The sequence below is a fragment of the Octopus sinensis genome, linkage group LG2 (assembly GCF_006345805.1).
Source record: "Octopus sinensis linkage group LG2, ASM634580v1, whole genome shotgun sequence".
Taxonomy (NCBI): domain Eukaryota; kingdom Metazoa; phylum Mollusca; class Cephalopoda; order Octopoda; family Octopodidae; genus Octopus; species Octopus sinensis.
In genome coordinates, this window is record NC_042998.1 from 44,973,662 (window position 1) to 44,991,294 (window position 17,633).

Here is a 17,633-nt window from a genome sequence, read left to right on the forward strand (position 1 = left end):
ATCATCATCATCATCATCATGATCGTGATGATGGCGACAGTAGTGGTGAGTGTGGGGCACTGATAGTTGCGACGGTGGTCGATGGTAGCGGTGGCGGTACTCGAGGAGAGGGGGGAGGAGGAGGAGGAGGAGGAGGAGTTGATGATGAAGTGGGAGTGAACATGACTAATTAATTCCCAATGTAAACATGTCGGCGAACACGTGTACTGAGCGTGTAGTAAGAGAAATTGGTAAAACTCTGGTGATTTCCGTGTGCACTAACTGCACATAAGCGCACACACCGAGCAGCACTAGATGTATTGCACATGCACACACACACACACACCTACACACAAACACATACATGTACCCACGTACCAACACACATACCTACACACTCACACACAAACACATGTACCCACGTACCAACACACATACCTACACACTCACACACAAACACATGTACCCACGTACCAACACACATACCTACACACACACACACACTCACACACAAACACATGTACCCACGTACCAACACACATACCTACACACACACACACACACACACACCTACACACAAACACATGTACCCAAGTACCAACACACATACCTACACACACACACACAGACACACACACAAACACATGTACACACGTACCAACCAGCACACACATACAGACATACACGAAAGTTGACATAAATATTTCCCGCGGATATCGTACAGCAAATTTTCTTATTAGATTCATAGAGGGATCACTAGCATCCCCCTTAGAAGCGGTTAGCATATATCTTCCATACAGAAAGACAGAAAAGAGATGGCGGGGGGGGGGGAGATAAAGGGAGAAAGAGACAGACAGGCAGACAGATAGATGGACAGATAGACAGACGGTGGAAGAAAGAGAGAAAGAATGAATTATAATGTACGGTCACAAACATATGCACTGATAATTTATACACTCTCTTGAATAAGGACACACCTATATAAATATATTCCCGCTTATATATTTACATATATAAATACGCATGCATGTATGTACATATGTATGTATGTATGTATGTATGTATGTATGAAAGTAAGTATGTATGTATGTATGTATGTATGTGTATGTGTATGTATGTATGTATGTGTATGTGTGAGTGTGGATTGTCATAGAGATACAAACCTTAAGATAGTTACATATAGTTTACATTAGTGCTATCGCGCCCGTACGCATTCGCGTGCACACACACACGCACATACACACGCACATGTACACACGCACATGTACACACGCACATACACACGCACATGTACACACGCATACATACGCTCACATACGCAAAACATCCGTCCAATGTTTATAATACCAACTAAAGCGATACAGAAGATACGTGAGCTGGCATTGCACCACGTCGTACATATATATATATCTAGACCTTCTCCACACTGACTTACCTACCATACATTATTATTTACCCACATGTAGCACCACATGTACATACATGTACGTACACATGTGCTTTCACATTATACGGCCACGAGAATGATGAAGTTTACAATTACTGCCAAGTCCACTTTATATATATATAATCCACATCGGAACTGAACGTGCACTCCCTTCGTCTCGCTTGTACTTATAACAACAGATCCGGTCCAGCTTCTCATCTCGAAAAAGCTACTCTCACTCCCCCTCCCTCACTTCTTCATTCTCTCTCTCTTTCTCTCCCCTCGTTCACTTCTTCCATTGTCTCTTTTTTACATCCTTCTCTCTATTTCTCTTTTCGCTCTTTCTTGGGCTGCTTCTTGCTTCCCTCTTTTTGCCTGTTCCTCTCTCTTTCTCTTTCTCTCTCTCTCTCTCTCTTTCTCTCTCTCTCTAACTCAGTTGATTTCGTACATATACACACCCTCTTTTTTCTATCCCTCTCTCTTTCTCTCTCCTCTCTCTCTCTTTCACTCCCTCTCTCTTTTCACTATCTCCTACTATCACTCACTAAATTTCCAAATACTCCTATCCTTTATTTTTCCTTGTTTTTTTTTTTGTTTTTTCCCAACTTTTTTTTTCACACCTTAGTCTGCTATGGACGCATTTTACATTCGGCTCCGTTCCAAGTCGTGCTCGTTACGACAAAAGAACCACCATGACAATCACAACCAACAACCACAACTTTCCTTAGTGCCACAACAGCAGCAACCGCAAAGCCATCACCATCACAATCACCAACATCATCATCAACAACAACAACAACAACAGCATCAACCACAACAACAGCAGCAACAACAACAGCAGAAACATCAATCTGGAAAACGTACCTCAATGACTGAGAAAATATCGCACTTTTGCTGGAATGAATTTTATAGGAAAAGAGCCCTCAGGTCAACATCTATCTATCTATCTATCTATCTATCTATCTATCTATCTCTCTGTCTGTCTGTCTGTCTGTCTGTCTGTGTGTCTGTCTATATATCTATCTATCTAATTATCTATCTGTCTGCGTGTCTGTCTGTCTGTATGTATGTATGTATGTCTATTTCTCTATCTATTTATCTGTCTGTCTATCTGTCCAGTTATCTATCTATCGCCTGTCTATTTGTTTGTCATTGTATATCTATCTATCTATCTATCTATCTATCTATCTATCTATATATCTATCTATCTATCTACCTGTCTACATATCTATCTGTCTGTCTATCTATTAATGTATTTGTCTGTCTTTCTGTCTTTCTGTCTGTATCTAACTATCTATTTGTATCTATGTATGTATGTATGTATGTATGTATGCATGCATGCAGCTACGTATGTATGTATGTTGTGTATGTATGGTGTATGTACGTGTGTATGAATGGTATATGTATGCATATGTGTATGTATATCTGTCTGCCTATCTATATCCATTTCTATCTCTCTTTATGTATCTATCTTTATATCTCTCTATCTATCTGTCTGTCTGTCTATCTATTTATCTATCTAAGCATTTCTATCTATGACTGTTTAAATTTCTTTTCATTTTTCCCACCGTTTTTCTTCTTCACTCTCTTCTCAATATTTGTCAGTACGCCTGTCTGTCTATTTATTTACTTATATAAATCTGTCTATCTGTTTCATTGTTCAGTTTTCTATATTCAGTTATAATGTCTTTGTCTTATAGCTATTTATATCTGCCTCTTTTATAATACATATATTTCATACATATAAACATATACGAGTATCTATGCATATTTGTGTGCGCGCGTGTGCGATGGTGTTGTTACGCTGAGGCGGTTGGGATTCGATAAAGCGACAGAAATTACTCGCTACTGTTCGATAGAATGGAATGCTATGAATTCAAAGGACTGAAAACAAAATACTCCGAATAGCAACTCATACAAACCTAGATTTAATTGTCTACTTCTGCGTGCCCTTGTACGTACGTTTGTATGTATGGACCGACAGACGGAGGGACGGATGGACGGACGGATGGATGGATTGACAGACAGCTAGCCAGATAGATAGATAGATAGATAGATAGATAGATAGATAGATAGATAGATAGATAGATAGATAGATAGATAGATAGATAGATAGATAGATAGATAGATAGATATGGTTAAGTTAATTGATAAATTTAAGTTCCCGTTATATTTTTTTTTATATATAGTTTCTAGATCAGTGGACGAAGCACTCGCTAAAGCACATAAATTTGTTGGGAAGGAGTGGTAGTGAGTTACGTCCCTTTACATCCATCCGTCCATCCACGAGTTCAAACCCATCCCGCCGCAGTCGACTTTACCTTTCAACTTTTAGGGTTTCGGTGAAACAAATACAATCAGTGAACTACTGAAAATCGATTAAGAATGAATGACTATTTGACTTCTCATCCAGCCCCCCAAAAATATGTGGCCTTGAGCCAAAGTTAGAAAGAATTGTTGCAGTATTAAACTGGGGTGGAGTTTTCTTTCCATGTTCCGCAGTAGTAGCGCTTCATTTACATACTTTTAATATTTCTTTTGTGACGTTGAAGCATTGGATTTCACTGGGAAAATCTCAAACATATTGAGAGAAGATATCGCCGTATCTGAATTTTAGACTTTCATATTTTATCGCTGTTGTTGATATTGTTTTTGTTGCCTAGCCCCATTTTATCGTGTGTGATAGCATAGAGAACATGATTAAAAAGCACTTCCAGCCATGGCTGTTCCAGCTTTATCTCTATATACATGATATTGCGTATCCTGGACGAAATGATCTTATGTTCCTTCAAAGAATGAAAGGAGAGAGCACTATTAGGGTGTAGTTTGATGGAGATTTAACTACTTTTTTCTCGCAGGTGGTTCGCGTTTTGTGTTGATGTTACGTTTATGTTGGTGACAGCGGCGATAGTGATAGCCGCCGTCGTAGTACAAGTGGTGGTGGTGGTGGTGGTGGTGGTGGTGGTGGTGGCGGTGCTTTCGTTGTTTTGTTTTACTTTTTTGTATTATAACATTGAGTGACGGACGTAAATATTTTTTTTTTATTACATCACTGAAAAAATAACACAACGAATATATATATTTAGCCGTTTTTTTTTTTTTGCTTCTCTTTTTATTCTCTTCCGTTGAGCTTCGATTAAGAATTCTAGTCCGTCGTTATTGATTGATTGATAAACATCAACCTCGGAAAAGTACGATCGGCAGCTCTCGTTCGAACAGCTGTTTCTTGTAGTTTATCAAGGGCGTTCAAACATGCGGGCACTCACCACATACACGAATCGTACATCACATGAATACATAAATAGATATGCGTGTATTTATTGCATGTCTTTATATATATGTGTGTTATGCCTGCGTGTTTGTTAAGAGTATGTGAGGGGGATGTCTATATGCATGGGAGGAGACATGTAGTAATAAACTAGTCACATAGTCACAGACACTGTGGTGTGACAATGTTGGGGTCAATAAACTAGTCACATAGTCACAGACACTGTGGTGTGACAATGTTGGGTCAATATACATATATATATATATTATATATATATATATATGTATATTGACCCAACTTGTCACACCACAGTGTCTGTGACTATGTGACTAGTTTATTACTACATGTCTCCTCCCATGCATATAGACATCCCCCTCACATACTCTTAACAAACACGCAGGCATAACACACATATATATAAGACATGCAATAATACACGCATATCTATTTATGTATTCATTGATGTACGATTCGTGTATATATATATAGACGACGGGCACTGAGATAGGATGACCTCCCCCTATATATATATATATATATATATATAATATATATATATATATATATATATATACATGTATATTATTATTGTTGTTGTTGTTGTTTGTTGTTATTATTATTATTAACTATATATATTTGATATACATGCTTTGTGTATTTACCGCTGGGTGAAATAGCGTGATGGAGTGTATATACTCTCAAAGTATATATACGTATACACAATATATATACATTATATCAGTTGGTATATGTGTGCGTGTATGTGTATGTATGTATGTATGTATGTATGTATGTAAATGTATATCTATAAATTAATTTATATATACTTTGAGGGTCGTTATATATATATATTGACCAATACCTAAATTTAACATTGTATACTGTGTGTGTGTGTGTGTGTGTGTGTGTGTGTGTGTGTGTGTGTGTGTGTGTGTGTGTGTACGTGTGCGTGTGCGTGTGTGTGTGGGGGGGGGGTTAAAGTATGTAGAATATCTACTACAATTTCAAGTACTCGTATACCCATACCCTTCTCGGAATGCTGTTTCCGTTCCGGTTAGGTAAATGAAGTGAGGCAATAAAATATATTTATTATCCTTGCTCAGAAACGGGCATAACGATAACAAGGTACGAACTCAAATCCCAAAGGTTTGTTCTATACCACAATACACAACACACATACACAGACAGACACACACAAGTCGATACATATGCACACACACACACACACACACACACACTCACACACACAGAAACCTCAACCGTTGGCTTAAAAACAGTAACAGAAACGACATTAAACAATAGTATATCAAATATATTAATTTAAATTCTGGTTTCTCTTTCTTCAAATAAGTATCACATGTGTTTCTTTCCCCAGGCATTTTCCTTCTCTCTCAATCATTACATATCTTCTGATCCTCGTTATTCCGTTCTTCTTTTCTTTCTTACTTACTATCATTCCTTGTTTCCTTCTTTATTCTATTCGAATCTTTCCTTCTGGGGGGGGCTGTCTCTCACATTCTCTACCATTCTTTTTATTTTCTTCCTCTTTCTTTTTCTGTATATGTGTGTGTCGCATTGTTTCTTTAGTTATTTATTGTTGAACAGCGTCTGTCTATCTGTCTGTCTGTCTGTCTGTCAATCTATAAATCGAACATTCGATCTATTTGTATGTTTGAATGACTTTATTTCTCTCTCTCTCTCTCTCTCTCTCTCTCTCTCTCTCTCTCTTTAGCTGGTATATCTTCTTGTGTCGTATTATTTTTCTCACCATTTGTATACATATGTATACATGCATGTGTATATATATTTATATATATACATATATATATATTATATATATATATATATTATATAATATGTATGTATGTATGTGTATATGTATGTGTGTGTGAGAGAGTGTGTGTATGTGTATGTGTGTTTATATCTATACATATACACTTATGTATATTTGTATCTATATGGATATCTTGGTAGTTTGTTCATCTATCCAGATACCTATTCGTCCTTTCCTTCTATTATCTCTTTCTGTCATTTCTTTATTCCACCCTCTCTCCCTTTCTCTACCCTTCCTCTCTCCCTCTTTCTCTCCTTTTTTTTGTTTTGCTCAGCGCATTTTTATCAATTTGTCTCTCACTCACGCTTTAGATCACTCCTTTCCCTCTATCTGTTGCTATCTCTCCATCTATCTATCTATGTATCTATCTATCTATCTATCTATCTATCTATCTATTTTTCTCGAGATATCCATTTTCCCCCCTATCGCTTTATTACTTCCTCCCTAATATGTATCTCTATCTATCTATCTATCTATCTATCTATATATTTTTTTTCTGGTGATATCCATTTTCCCCTCTATCGCTTTATTACTTCCTCCCTAATATCTCTATCTATCTATCTATCTATCTATCTATCTATCTATCTATCTATCTATCTATCTATCTATCTATCTATCTGCATTCCTATATTTCAATGACCCTATCTCAATGAATGAGTTTAATATTACTTCCTGGTTGTCCATTTTTTCCATGCCGTATGCTAATCGCATAAGTTTTATTCCTGCTATGCTTTTATCGCCGTCCTCTTGTTGTCACATGCATTATTATTATCATTATTATTATTATTATTATTATTATTATTATTATTATTATTATTATTGTTATTATTATTATCATCATCATCATCATCATCATTATTATTATTATTATTATTATTATTATTATTATTATTATTATTATCATTATTATTATTATTATCATCATCATTATTATTATTATTATTATATTATCATCATCATTATTATTATTATTATCATCATCATCATCATCATTATTATTATTATTATTATTATTATTATATTATCATCATCATCATCATCATCATTATCATTATTATTATTATATTATCATCATCATTATTATTATTATTATTATCATCATCATCATCATCATCATCATCATTATTATTATTATTATTATTATCATCATCATCATCATCATCATCATCATCATCATCATCATCATTATCATTATCATTATTATTATTATTATCATCATCATTATTATTATTATTATTATCATTATATTATTATTATTATCATTATCATTGGCTAGATTAGATTCGTCATCTCACTTTCTAACTTTATAGTTGGCCTATCTCATTTGTTTTCCATCCCCCACTCCTTTACATTTGTTTATATACATATATACATATATATATTCCACTTCCTATCTTTAAACAGCAATATTTCTCCTTTAAATAAGCTATTTACTGATGCTTGTTGTGAAATTTACTTAACTGTTTCTCCGATAGCTTGGCGCCGACTGACTGGGATTTTTCCGAGCGATATATAATTTCTTTTATTATGGACAAACAAAGCTAATTTGGTGAGTTTTGAGGCAGTGGTGTTTGATATATAATCGATTGATTCTGCTCCAGTGCATTAGTTACTGGTTCTTAATTATCGACCGCCATGGTGGGGCGAGGGAATAAATAAGCGGTGTTCAATTCCGTTGGGATTTGAACTCGGAGTTTATAAGATACAGTGATGTATCTAATTACACAGTGCGCTATCATCATCGGCAGCCTAATGTTGTATTAGAATATTTGCCTTCGTTTCTCGGAGCACACAGTTCAGATCCCGCCTGGTACATGCGTTATCGAATCGATCTCTGTCTGTGCGATTGCTAAATTAGATACCAAGTTCATACCGGTGTGTGCGTGTGAGGGAGAGAGAGAGAGAGAAAAGGAGGGTGGGTGGAGTTGATTCAGCCGATTAAAGCATTGCCTGTTATAAGTGGCCGAATGACATTGTAAGGATCATCGTTGCGGTCATTATAATCATCATCATCATCATCATCTTCTCCATCATTTTCATTATCCACCACCAACCAAAACCATCATCATCTTTTTCACCATCATCGTCATATCTTCATCATAGATAGATATGTTTCTTTATTAGCCACACAGGGCTGCACACAGATAGAACAAATTACAAGGTAGAGCTTTTCTTTTGAAGGTTTAAAAAAAAAAAAAAGGAAGGGGGAGTTTCGATCAAAAGGGATCGTAAAAGGAGAGAAAGAGGACAAAAAAAGGGGGGTTAAAAAAAGGGGGGAGAGGAAAAAAAATTGATCAATAGGGATCGTTAGATAGATAGATAGATAGATAGATAGATAGATAGATAGATAGATAGATAGATAGATAGATAGATAGATAGATAGATAGATAGATAGATAGATATAGACACACACGTGTGTGTGTCTTTGTGTCTATGTTTGTCCCCCAATACCGCTTGCCAACCGGTGCTAGTGTATTTACGTCCCCACAACTTTGGTATTCGGCAAAAGAGGCCGATAGAATAAACACCAGGCTTTAAATAAAATAAGTACGGTGTCGTTTCATTCAACCGAAAAAATTCTTCAAGGCGGTGTCTCTGTCTGGCCGCAGTCTAGTGACTGAAAGAAGTACAAGATAAAAAAAATAAAACCACACGGAACGGTAGTTACAACAATAACAAAGGATTTTGATTCAGGATCAAGGTCAGCAATTTTGTGGTGATCGGATCAATCGATCAAATCCACTTCCATGCTTGACTAGTTCATTGTCCGTTCCGGGTGGGTAAAAAGCAATGACGACACTAGTAGCACTTATCAAGGTTCTATCTATGAGCTAAATCAGAGGTTTTCATCAATTTTTTAAATCTATAAACCCCTTTGATTATCATTTTTTTTATTCTGACGGACCCCCATAGCCTTCCGAGGTTTAAAAATTAGTTTAAAGATATTTCTTTCAAAATTCTTAGTTTGTTGTTCATATATTAATTTGTGTAGGTTGAATTATGTAAAATGTTAGAGAAAGGAACCTAACTGTTTCTTGCAATACATACCAATATATACATCTAAAGCAAAATTTTTTCAGGGTCCCTTAAAACACCATTGTGGATCCCCAATTTACTATTTCGTTGCGTGGGCCTCAAAATAGGTTATATAGACCATCAGAGACCATATGAATCCCGGTTCAGAACCACAAGGTTAAATAACATGTAACCATTCAAGTCAATGTACGTTGAAACCAAGGAATGCAGCACGCTGGATATGAGCTATTTCAGCAGATGAACTTTTAGAATCAGTGGCGAATAGCACTAGACGCTGAGCATATTGAACAGGCAATAAACTGTCAACGGCCAGGATCAAACAGTTCAGTTTGTGAACTGCTGTTATCACCTGTAGACGTGGCATGCACAGATGAGATATCTCAACCAGTGAAAGATAAATGTGACTAAAACCTTGGCCAGACTTAACCTTTCATCCTTTCGAAATCGATGAAATAAGTACCAGTTGAATTAGTGGCCTTGTGTTCTTTTTCTTTTTTTTACTCTTTTACTTGTTTCTGTGATTTGACTGCGGCCATGCTGGAGCACCGCTTTTAGTCGAGCAAATCGACCCCAGGACTTATTCTTTGTAAGCCTAGTACTTGTTCTATCGGTCTCTTTTGCCGAACCGCTAAGTTACGGGGACGTAAACACACCAGCATCGGTTGTCAAGCGACGTTGGGGGGGACAAACACATACGCACAAAGACACACACACATATATATATATACATATACATATATACGACAGGCTTCTTTCAGTTTCCGTCTACCAAATCCACTGACAAGGTTTTGGTCGACCCGAGGCTATAGTAGAAGACACTTGCCCAAGGTGCCACGCAGTGGGACTGAACCCGGAACCATGTGATTGGTAAGCAAGCTACTTACCACATAGCTACTCCTGTACCATCGAAGATTTGAGGAATTCAACTATTTATGATAGACTTATTCAGTATATTTAGTCAATTTCTAACAATGTCATTTTCCATACAGTTCCTTTTTTACAAAACACGGTATTCTATATCTTCACATATTTTTTCATCAGTCATTTTGCTTTTAATTTTTTTCATCATATTACTTTACTCACTTATCTGTCAACTTCAGTCATTTCTGTACCAATGGAACCAATCAAAAGTGTCAGAATTTTCTTCATGTATCCATTTTTTATGCTTTTCAAATGTTCCTTACACTATCTCAGTTAATCTGAGTTTTTTATGTTTTTTTTCTTTCGCGCGATGGTTTTTCTCTCACTGCCAAGCAATATCTGTAATTAATACGTGCATTGAGAGAATTATATTCTATAATTAAATCTGGTCTTCCAGCGGTAGTGAGTTTGTTAATATCTTAGTTAAAAATCCCATCTATTCTTTGTTTTTTCTTTAATCTTCAGCACTGGTCGGTTAAAACTGCTGACACCTCTCGCTTAAGATGTCTTCTTAATATTCTGGATAATATAGGTTTCAAATGTTGGACCCAAGGTCAACAATTTGTGGGGTATGGATTAAGTCGATTACATCGACCACAGTACTTATCTGGTGTTTATTTTATCGACCTTGAAAGAATGAAAGGCAAAATTGGCCTTGGTGGAATTTGAACTCAGAACGTAAAGACGGACGAAATGCCGCTAAGTATTTCGCCAGGCGTGCTAACGATTCTGCCAGCTCACCTTCTTATATTCTGGAATAATAGTGAAACTCCGTTTTTACTTTCAGAAGCCTAAGGAGACCCCCCAATAGGGAATTATTAGATATTGTTGCCATGGGGTGACATAAATTAATCCAACGGCCTTCAGCAATGAGTAGTACTAACAGGGGTAATATTTTTCATTATAGTCGGGACTACCCTATATATGATATGTAGAGATTTTGATAAGTCTCAGCCAGAATTAGCCAAAGTCATGACTAACTTAAGAGCACCACCTGGAATAGACAGAATAATTCATTCGAATAAAGAGTTATTGTTTGCTAAGATATATCCGGATGTACGTGGTTTATTTGGAATTTGTTGCAAATATTCGTTCAGGAACCGTTTGAATATTATATCTTCTTCTTCCCTTATGTATTTCGGCATGATGTTAAAGACAGCTGGGCCAATTGAAGTGAAATAGTTCTACCTTAGTATTGTGATGTGACACAACCATGATTTCTGTAGAGGACATCATTTTTCATCAGTTTTACCTCAAACGGCTGTCATAACTTTTAACAAAATCATCTATAACAAGTATTTTACACACAAACAGAAAATGATGGATTGTTTCGTCAGCTCTCTTATGTAGTCTGCACACGTTTGACATGCCTTCCTTCATGTTTAAATTCGTACAAAGCCGTTGTTTTTTCTACATGATAATTACGCAACAGATTTCCCAAGAATACATGTGCCAGCTAAGCCACTGATGACATTTTTTTTTTGCTATTTTTTTTATCTCTTCTGAGAATTTCTATTTGCCTAAGGTTTTCTCGTAAATATCAACCGACAGAAATTTAAACTGAACATCAACTGCATTGACATCTCCGACCTGTGAAGGCTTGTAAACAATACGGCCGACGTTTTTGCTCTTCCTGCTGACTCTCTCCACTCTTTAAATCGCTTATGATTTATTTCTTCTGAACACTTTTGTGGTTTCTTTTCTAGATTCTATCAATTATTTTTCTTCCAGTAAAATTAACTCTGTATTCATTTAGTCTGAATATTTTAGAATATATTCTTTGTTCTTGTTTTTTTTTTCTCCTAGTTTATTTTGGGTTTTGTAATTCTAAAGATAAGAAGTAAATCTGACACGTAAAAGATTGTCAGTTATTCAGCTTTGGGGCATAACAATCATACTTTGTTCATCAGAATTCTTTTATATCTATAGAAATATGGAATTAATTAACCGATGCTGTCTATTCGACAATACGTATATAAAAGGAATGACATAATACGCTAGCGAGCATAGGAATGACGGATTTCTCTAATGTGTGTGTGTTTTGTATATATATACATATATATGGGGTCTAAATATCCATGAGTCAAAAAACAACTGGTACTCATATATTGGTTAATAGAGTAGGTGTATTATTTAAGAAAATACAATGAAAGTCTGTCTGTTGACAGACTTATGTGATCTCTCTCTAGGAAAAGCATGGGCAGCCTTTTTCGAGAAGTGGATTGTATGAGATAATGCTCATCACCAGGCGGGCAACACTACAAAAAAAATTTCAAAGCAATTTTCGTTAGGCATGCCATTGAGAAAGTTCCGCGGACCGCAGGTAGCCCGTGACTGCTCAAGGAGTTATTGCTCTAAAAGTGTTTCATAGAAAGTTTAGACACTAATTCTGGATTATATAATAAGAAATTAATTAATTAATTAATTAATGTATTGTTACGCGTGGAGCATATGTTCATTTCCTTCCTTTTGATCTCTTCTTCATCAACATGAATTTCATGTTTCTGATGCTGAGCAATTAAAACACTATCTGCATCAACCATTTTACCGTTCTTGGATAGCCTGATAAAGTTATAGGCAGAACCGAATCTCCAGACCGAAACTTAAGAAAAAGAAAAAAAAGGAGACATTTTCAGCGTCTGTTCCATTACCATTTTACTACTAGTTTTGACAGTGATCTTCCTTGATATCTCTTATTTAGTTCTCAGCTATTTACTCTTGTTTACACTGTTCTTGCTTCTGTTCTCCATGTATACATCTTTCATGCCCTTAATGTATTTCAGCTTTCATCAACCATCTTTCATTACTGATTCGTCTGCTTAGCAGGAGACGATAATATTCTCTACTGAATTGCTTCCAGTAACATAACATTTTTTTTTTTTTGCAAAACTACATCCATCGTAACCTTTCCTTAATTATTTTTCGTATGCACTGCATGTTATAAATTTTGCAAGAAATTTTGAAAAGTTTTTTTCCAGTTTTACGATTTTTCTTTCGTTTATATTTTACATTCAGCAGAATATATATGCATTTATGTATTAATACTTGATCTTCTGTACCAACTACAACTTACTTCGTACCTGTCTGACTACTAACTCGTAGCTATTCTGATCAATATGTACCTAACCAAACATTTCAGTGTAAAATGGAATGTCTGGTATAAGTTTTAATCATTGAAACATACATCCCAATATTTCAGGCATTTCATAACATATTCAAGATTTAGAATTAAAATTACAAATTCCACCATTATCAAGTGGATGTTTGAAGTAGTTTAATAAAGGGGTCCGTACGTATAACAGAAGATTTAAATTTAAATATAGACAATTTAAAAGAGGAAGCTTTGCATGGAAACAGGCGTTCACAGACAGATTGTTATCGAAAGTGTTAAGAAAGTGATTAGCTGGTGTTCTTTTCTTAATTGGAGCTTTCTTACTTCGGAAGCAGGATATTCCAATCCAAATCCGTCAACTGAGCATGTCGTGTGGGTAAAACTTCCTCCTTACATTGCAAGACTTGATTGGTTTTCTGGAGAGAGATTAAATTCTTAACTTCTGTTAATAATTTTGGATATTATCAATAGCTGATGTGGAACAATTGTTCGTTTTCTTGTAGTCTCTAAACATTCCATAATCTCTTAGTTATTCTGTCTTGTCAAAGCAATACCATAAATCCTCGAGTATAGTCCGCCCTTGAGTATAATACGCAGGGGATTTTTAAAGGGCTGTGCCTCTGAAAAACCTAAACCTTGTGTATAATACGCACCCCTTCTCTAACTTGAGTCAAGGAGGTCTATATAACGTCCTTGGTTTGTAAAAATGTATACGGTAACGTCCTTTATTATTACTGTATATATAACATAATGCAAACGTGTAGCTTTTTTGTACATTTTGTTTTCAGAAAATAAAGAAATAACAGTAATAAAGTTTAATAAATGTTGCTTACTGCAAGTTATGGATGATTCTTTTATGACTTCATTGCTTTCAGGCTTAGCTTAAGGTATTTTCGCGCTTGACATCACAAAATGCGTCTGAATAAACATTGCCAGACAGAAAATAGAGACTCGGACATTGCTTAGAAAATAATTTTCATTTGAAACCTCGTATATAGTACGCACTAGGGAATTTGACCTTTAAATTTTGGGAAACAAATGTGGATTATACACGAGGATTTACGGTACTCTTAGCTAAAACCTCTACTGACTTAACTACGTCTACTCTCAAATCCCTTAACTATTTGGTGATAGCTTTCACTGTACCGTACAGATCACTTCTGATTTAAGTAATAAAAGGCGTCGTTCTTTCTTTCTCTTTTTAGCTTCCATTGTTATTTTCTCAAGTATTATGTTTCTTGTACGCTAATTAATTTAACTTGCTCTTACGGTTAATTTATAATATTTTAAGTGCAAATAATTCAGTCTTTAGTTATTCTAATTCTTTATACAATAGCTTCCCACCTATTCTATTCATACATCGATTTGTTCTTACAAGAATAAACCTGACTAGTTAACGAAGGACAAGAAAAAATTGATAACATTTTATTATATTACCAATGCAGTAACAAAAACGAATAAAAAGAAAATCTGGTTTCTGTGACGCGTCAGTGCTCACAAGCCACTAGCTCCATTACCACTTACTAGTGAGCTGAGGAAACTCCCTACCAATGAGGAAACGTTTACGTAGCCGTTCGATCTGCTAGAAATAGCAACCAAATCTCGTCCAAATTCCATGCACCTGTCATAGAAATAAAAATAAAACAAGAGCAAAACCATTTTGGATAAAGTAGTCCGAGATTATTTTTAAGTGTTTTGTAGGATAATATTGGAGGTTTAAGCAAGGACTTATTAATGAAACGTTCCTATGGACATCCTAACATGGATATACACGGGTCGGACGTGTAGCACCTTTCATTGACCAATTCTGTGCGCACTTGAGTGTGTTGTCGTACTAATCACTCGAACGTTACAATGCTATGCGTGGTTGAGTCTGGTAAATTCAAACAAGTGCAGTCAGATGAGTTCCACACTATGTCTGCAGCGAGGAAGAGGCAGACCGGGACGGTCACGGTTTGAATGACTTTAGTCAGACGTTTGGCTGCTCAATCAGCACTGATCTATGACTAGACAACAAAATAGACAACCATAGGAATATTAACACCAATCACAATCATTCGTTTGCTATTGCTATAACAATGAAAATAACACAAAATAGTTCGTTTGGTAAACAACTTGTTATACAATCAAAAGTAATTTGACTCATTATTAACCTTATAAGATTTTTAAAAACGTCGTGAGATATAAAATAAATCGTTTTTGACGGTAGAATCCCAAATAAATAAAGCTATAATAGCGTACAAAATATTGGGCTTAAAAACCACTTGGATAGAAAAGAGAAATCGAAGGTTGCCTTCAGAACTCGAACCCTCATTTTCAGTGAACATGATAGATGCACTACTTGGAAATTTTGTCATCTATTTCAGAAGCTTTGCTTATACGAACGAGAGGGTATGTTGCTTACATCATTAGCATTTTATGATAGGAGCAAAGTTTCTAAAATGAATTAAAAGAAACTCGGAGTTTTGCTCTGATATAATGGTAGCACATCTGTCAAGTTCACAGGAGATATGAGTTCGAATCTCGCGGATAGTATTCGAATTTTTTCCTCCAATAGCTTTTTGGATTTTTTTTTTTTAACCGATATTCTACATACTATTATTTTTAGCTTTATTTACTTCAAGTAACACTGTTAAAAAAAGTATATATATATTAACCAAACAATTTATTCCACAATAGAATTGATCCCAAAATGAATGCCTTGTGTTAATCTTATTAACACACACATACACACACGCACGCACGCACACACACACACACACACACCACACACACACACACACAACACACACACACACACACACACACACACACACATATATATATATATATATATATATATATATATATATAGCCGAACTATTAATCAAAGGGTTTATAGATTAGAAGAAAGAAAACGCTCTCTGTAGATGATGCAGGTATAGCTGAGTGTTTAAGAAGTTAGCTTCATAACCATATGTTTCCAGGTTCGATCTATTTGTTCGGTAACTTGGGTAGGTGTCTTTCTACTAAACTGCAGATTGGCCAATGTTTCGTGGGGTAAATTTGGTAGTAGACGTAACTGTACGAAAACCTGTCCATATATATGCGAGTTTATGTATACATAAATACATATGTGTATGTATTTATGTATGAGTACATACACATATATGTACGTGTGTGTTTGTGTACCGGTGTGAATCGGCACAGCATCTTTTTATGACAAGCAGTAAGTTGGCCATTCGATAAATGAAGATCGATAAAATATGAATGAGACGAATAATTTCTGGGGCCGATATTGTCGATATTGAAAGCCTTGAAGGTGGTGTCCCCAATCCAATGACTGAAACCAATTAAATAATATGTGATCAGAACTTGAATGGATTTTTTTTCTTTTTTTTTTTTTTTTTTTGCACAACCAATTATTAAACCTATTAATATCTGGCATAGGTGTTACTGCAATGAAACTGTGAATGAGAGGGTATTTCTATAACATCTAGTGTTTCGTGCATACAAATAACTTGAAACCGTAAAGACAAAAAAAGAACCCCGGAAAACAAAACTATAAAAATCAATAACTTTATAGTTTGTGATCATTAGTAATAATTGCAATAATTATATTTTGTAATCATTAGTAATCATTAATTAGAATTAAAATGAAATTGGACACTTCCTAGCATCAGTAGTTTCTGAGATGCTGTAGCAGATTCTTAAGTTGTTAAACAAGTAAACAAACGAGACAAAAACAGTGGCATCTAACGATTTTTTTTTGTTTCTTTTTATTTCTCTTAACTTAAAATTGGGTATGTTTGATCGGAGCGAGTATAGGGTCAGGATATATTATGATTCTTATCCTGTTTGTTGGTAATCGGGTTATAGGTGAGCTTGGTCCGTTGAGACAGGATAAACATCATTTGGAATCTTTATCAATCTTTGACATGTAACCGCCATTATCTTTGTATTGTTCATATTGATTTGATGTTGTTGCTTTTTAATGCCTCAAAGTTAAGGATGAGGAGTAAAATAGTCAATTATATTAACCTTAGTAATTAACTTTATTTCGTCGTCCTCGAAATGA

At 35.4% G+C, this 17,633-nt stretch overlaps 1 protein-coding gene across 5 annotated transcripts in view; it reads left to right on the forward strand.

The window, feature by feature from the left end:
• LOC115228412 (GTPase-activating Rap/Ran-GAP domain-like protein 3) overlaps positions 1-17,633 on the forward strand; it is a 1,278,929-nt gene that overhangs the window by 1,038,819 nt on the left and 222,477 nt on the right. The window contains exon 1 of one of the 5 annotated variants that reach the window (XM_029798998.2): positions 1,932-2,332. The exons of the other annotated variants lie outside the window; for them this stretch is intronic. Within the exon in view, the coding sequence (XP_029654858.1) occupies positions 2,037-2,332 (296 nt within the window). The 5' untranslated portion in view covers positions 1,932-2,036. Of the gene's footprint in view, positions 1-1,931; positions 2,333-17,633 lie in introns of those variants that run through there. 5 annotated transcript variants of the gene reach the window in all.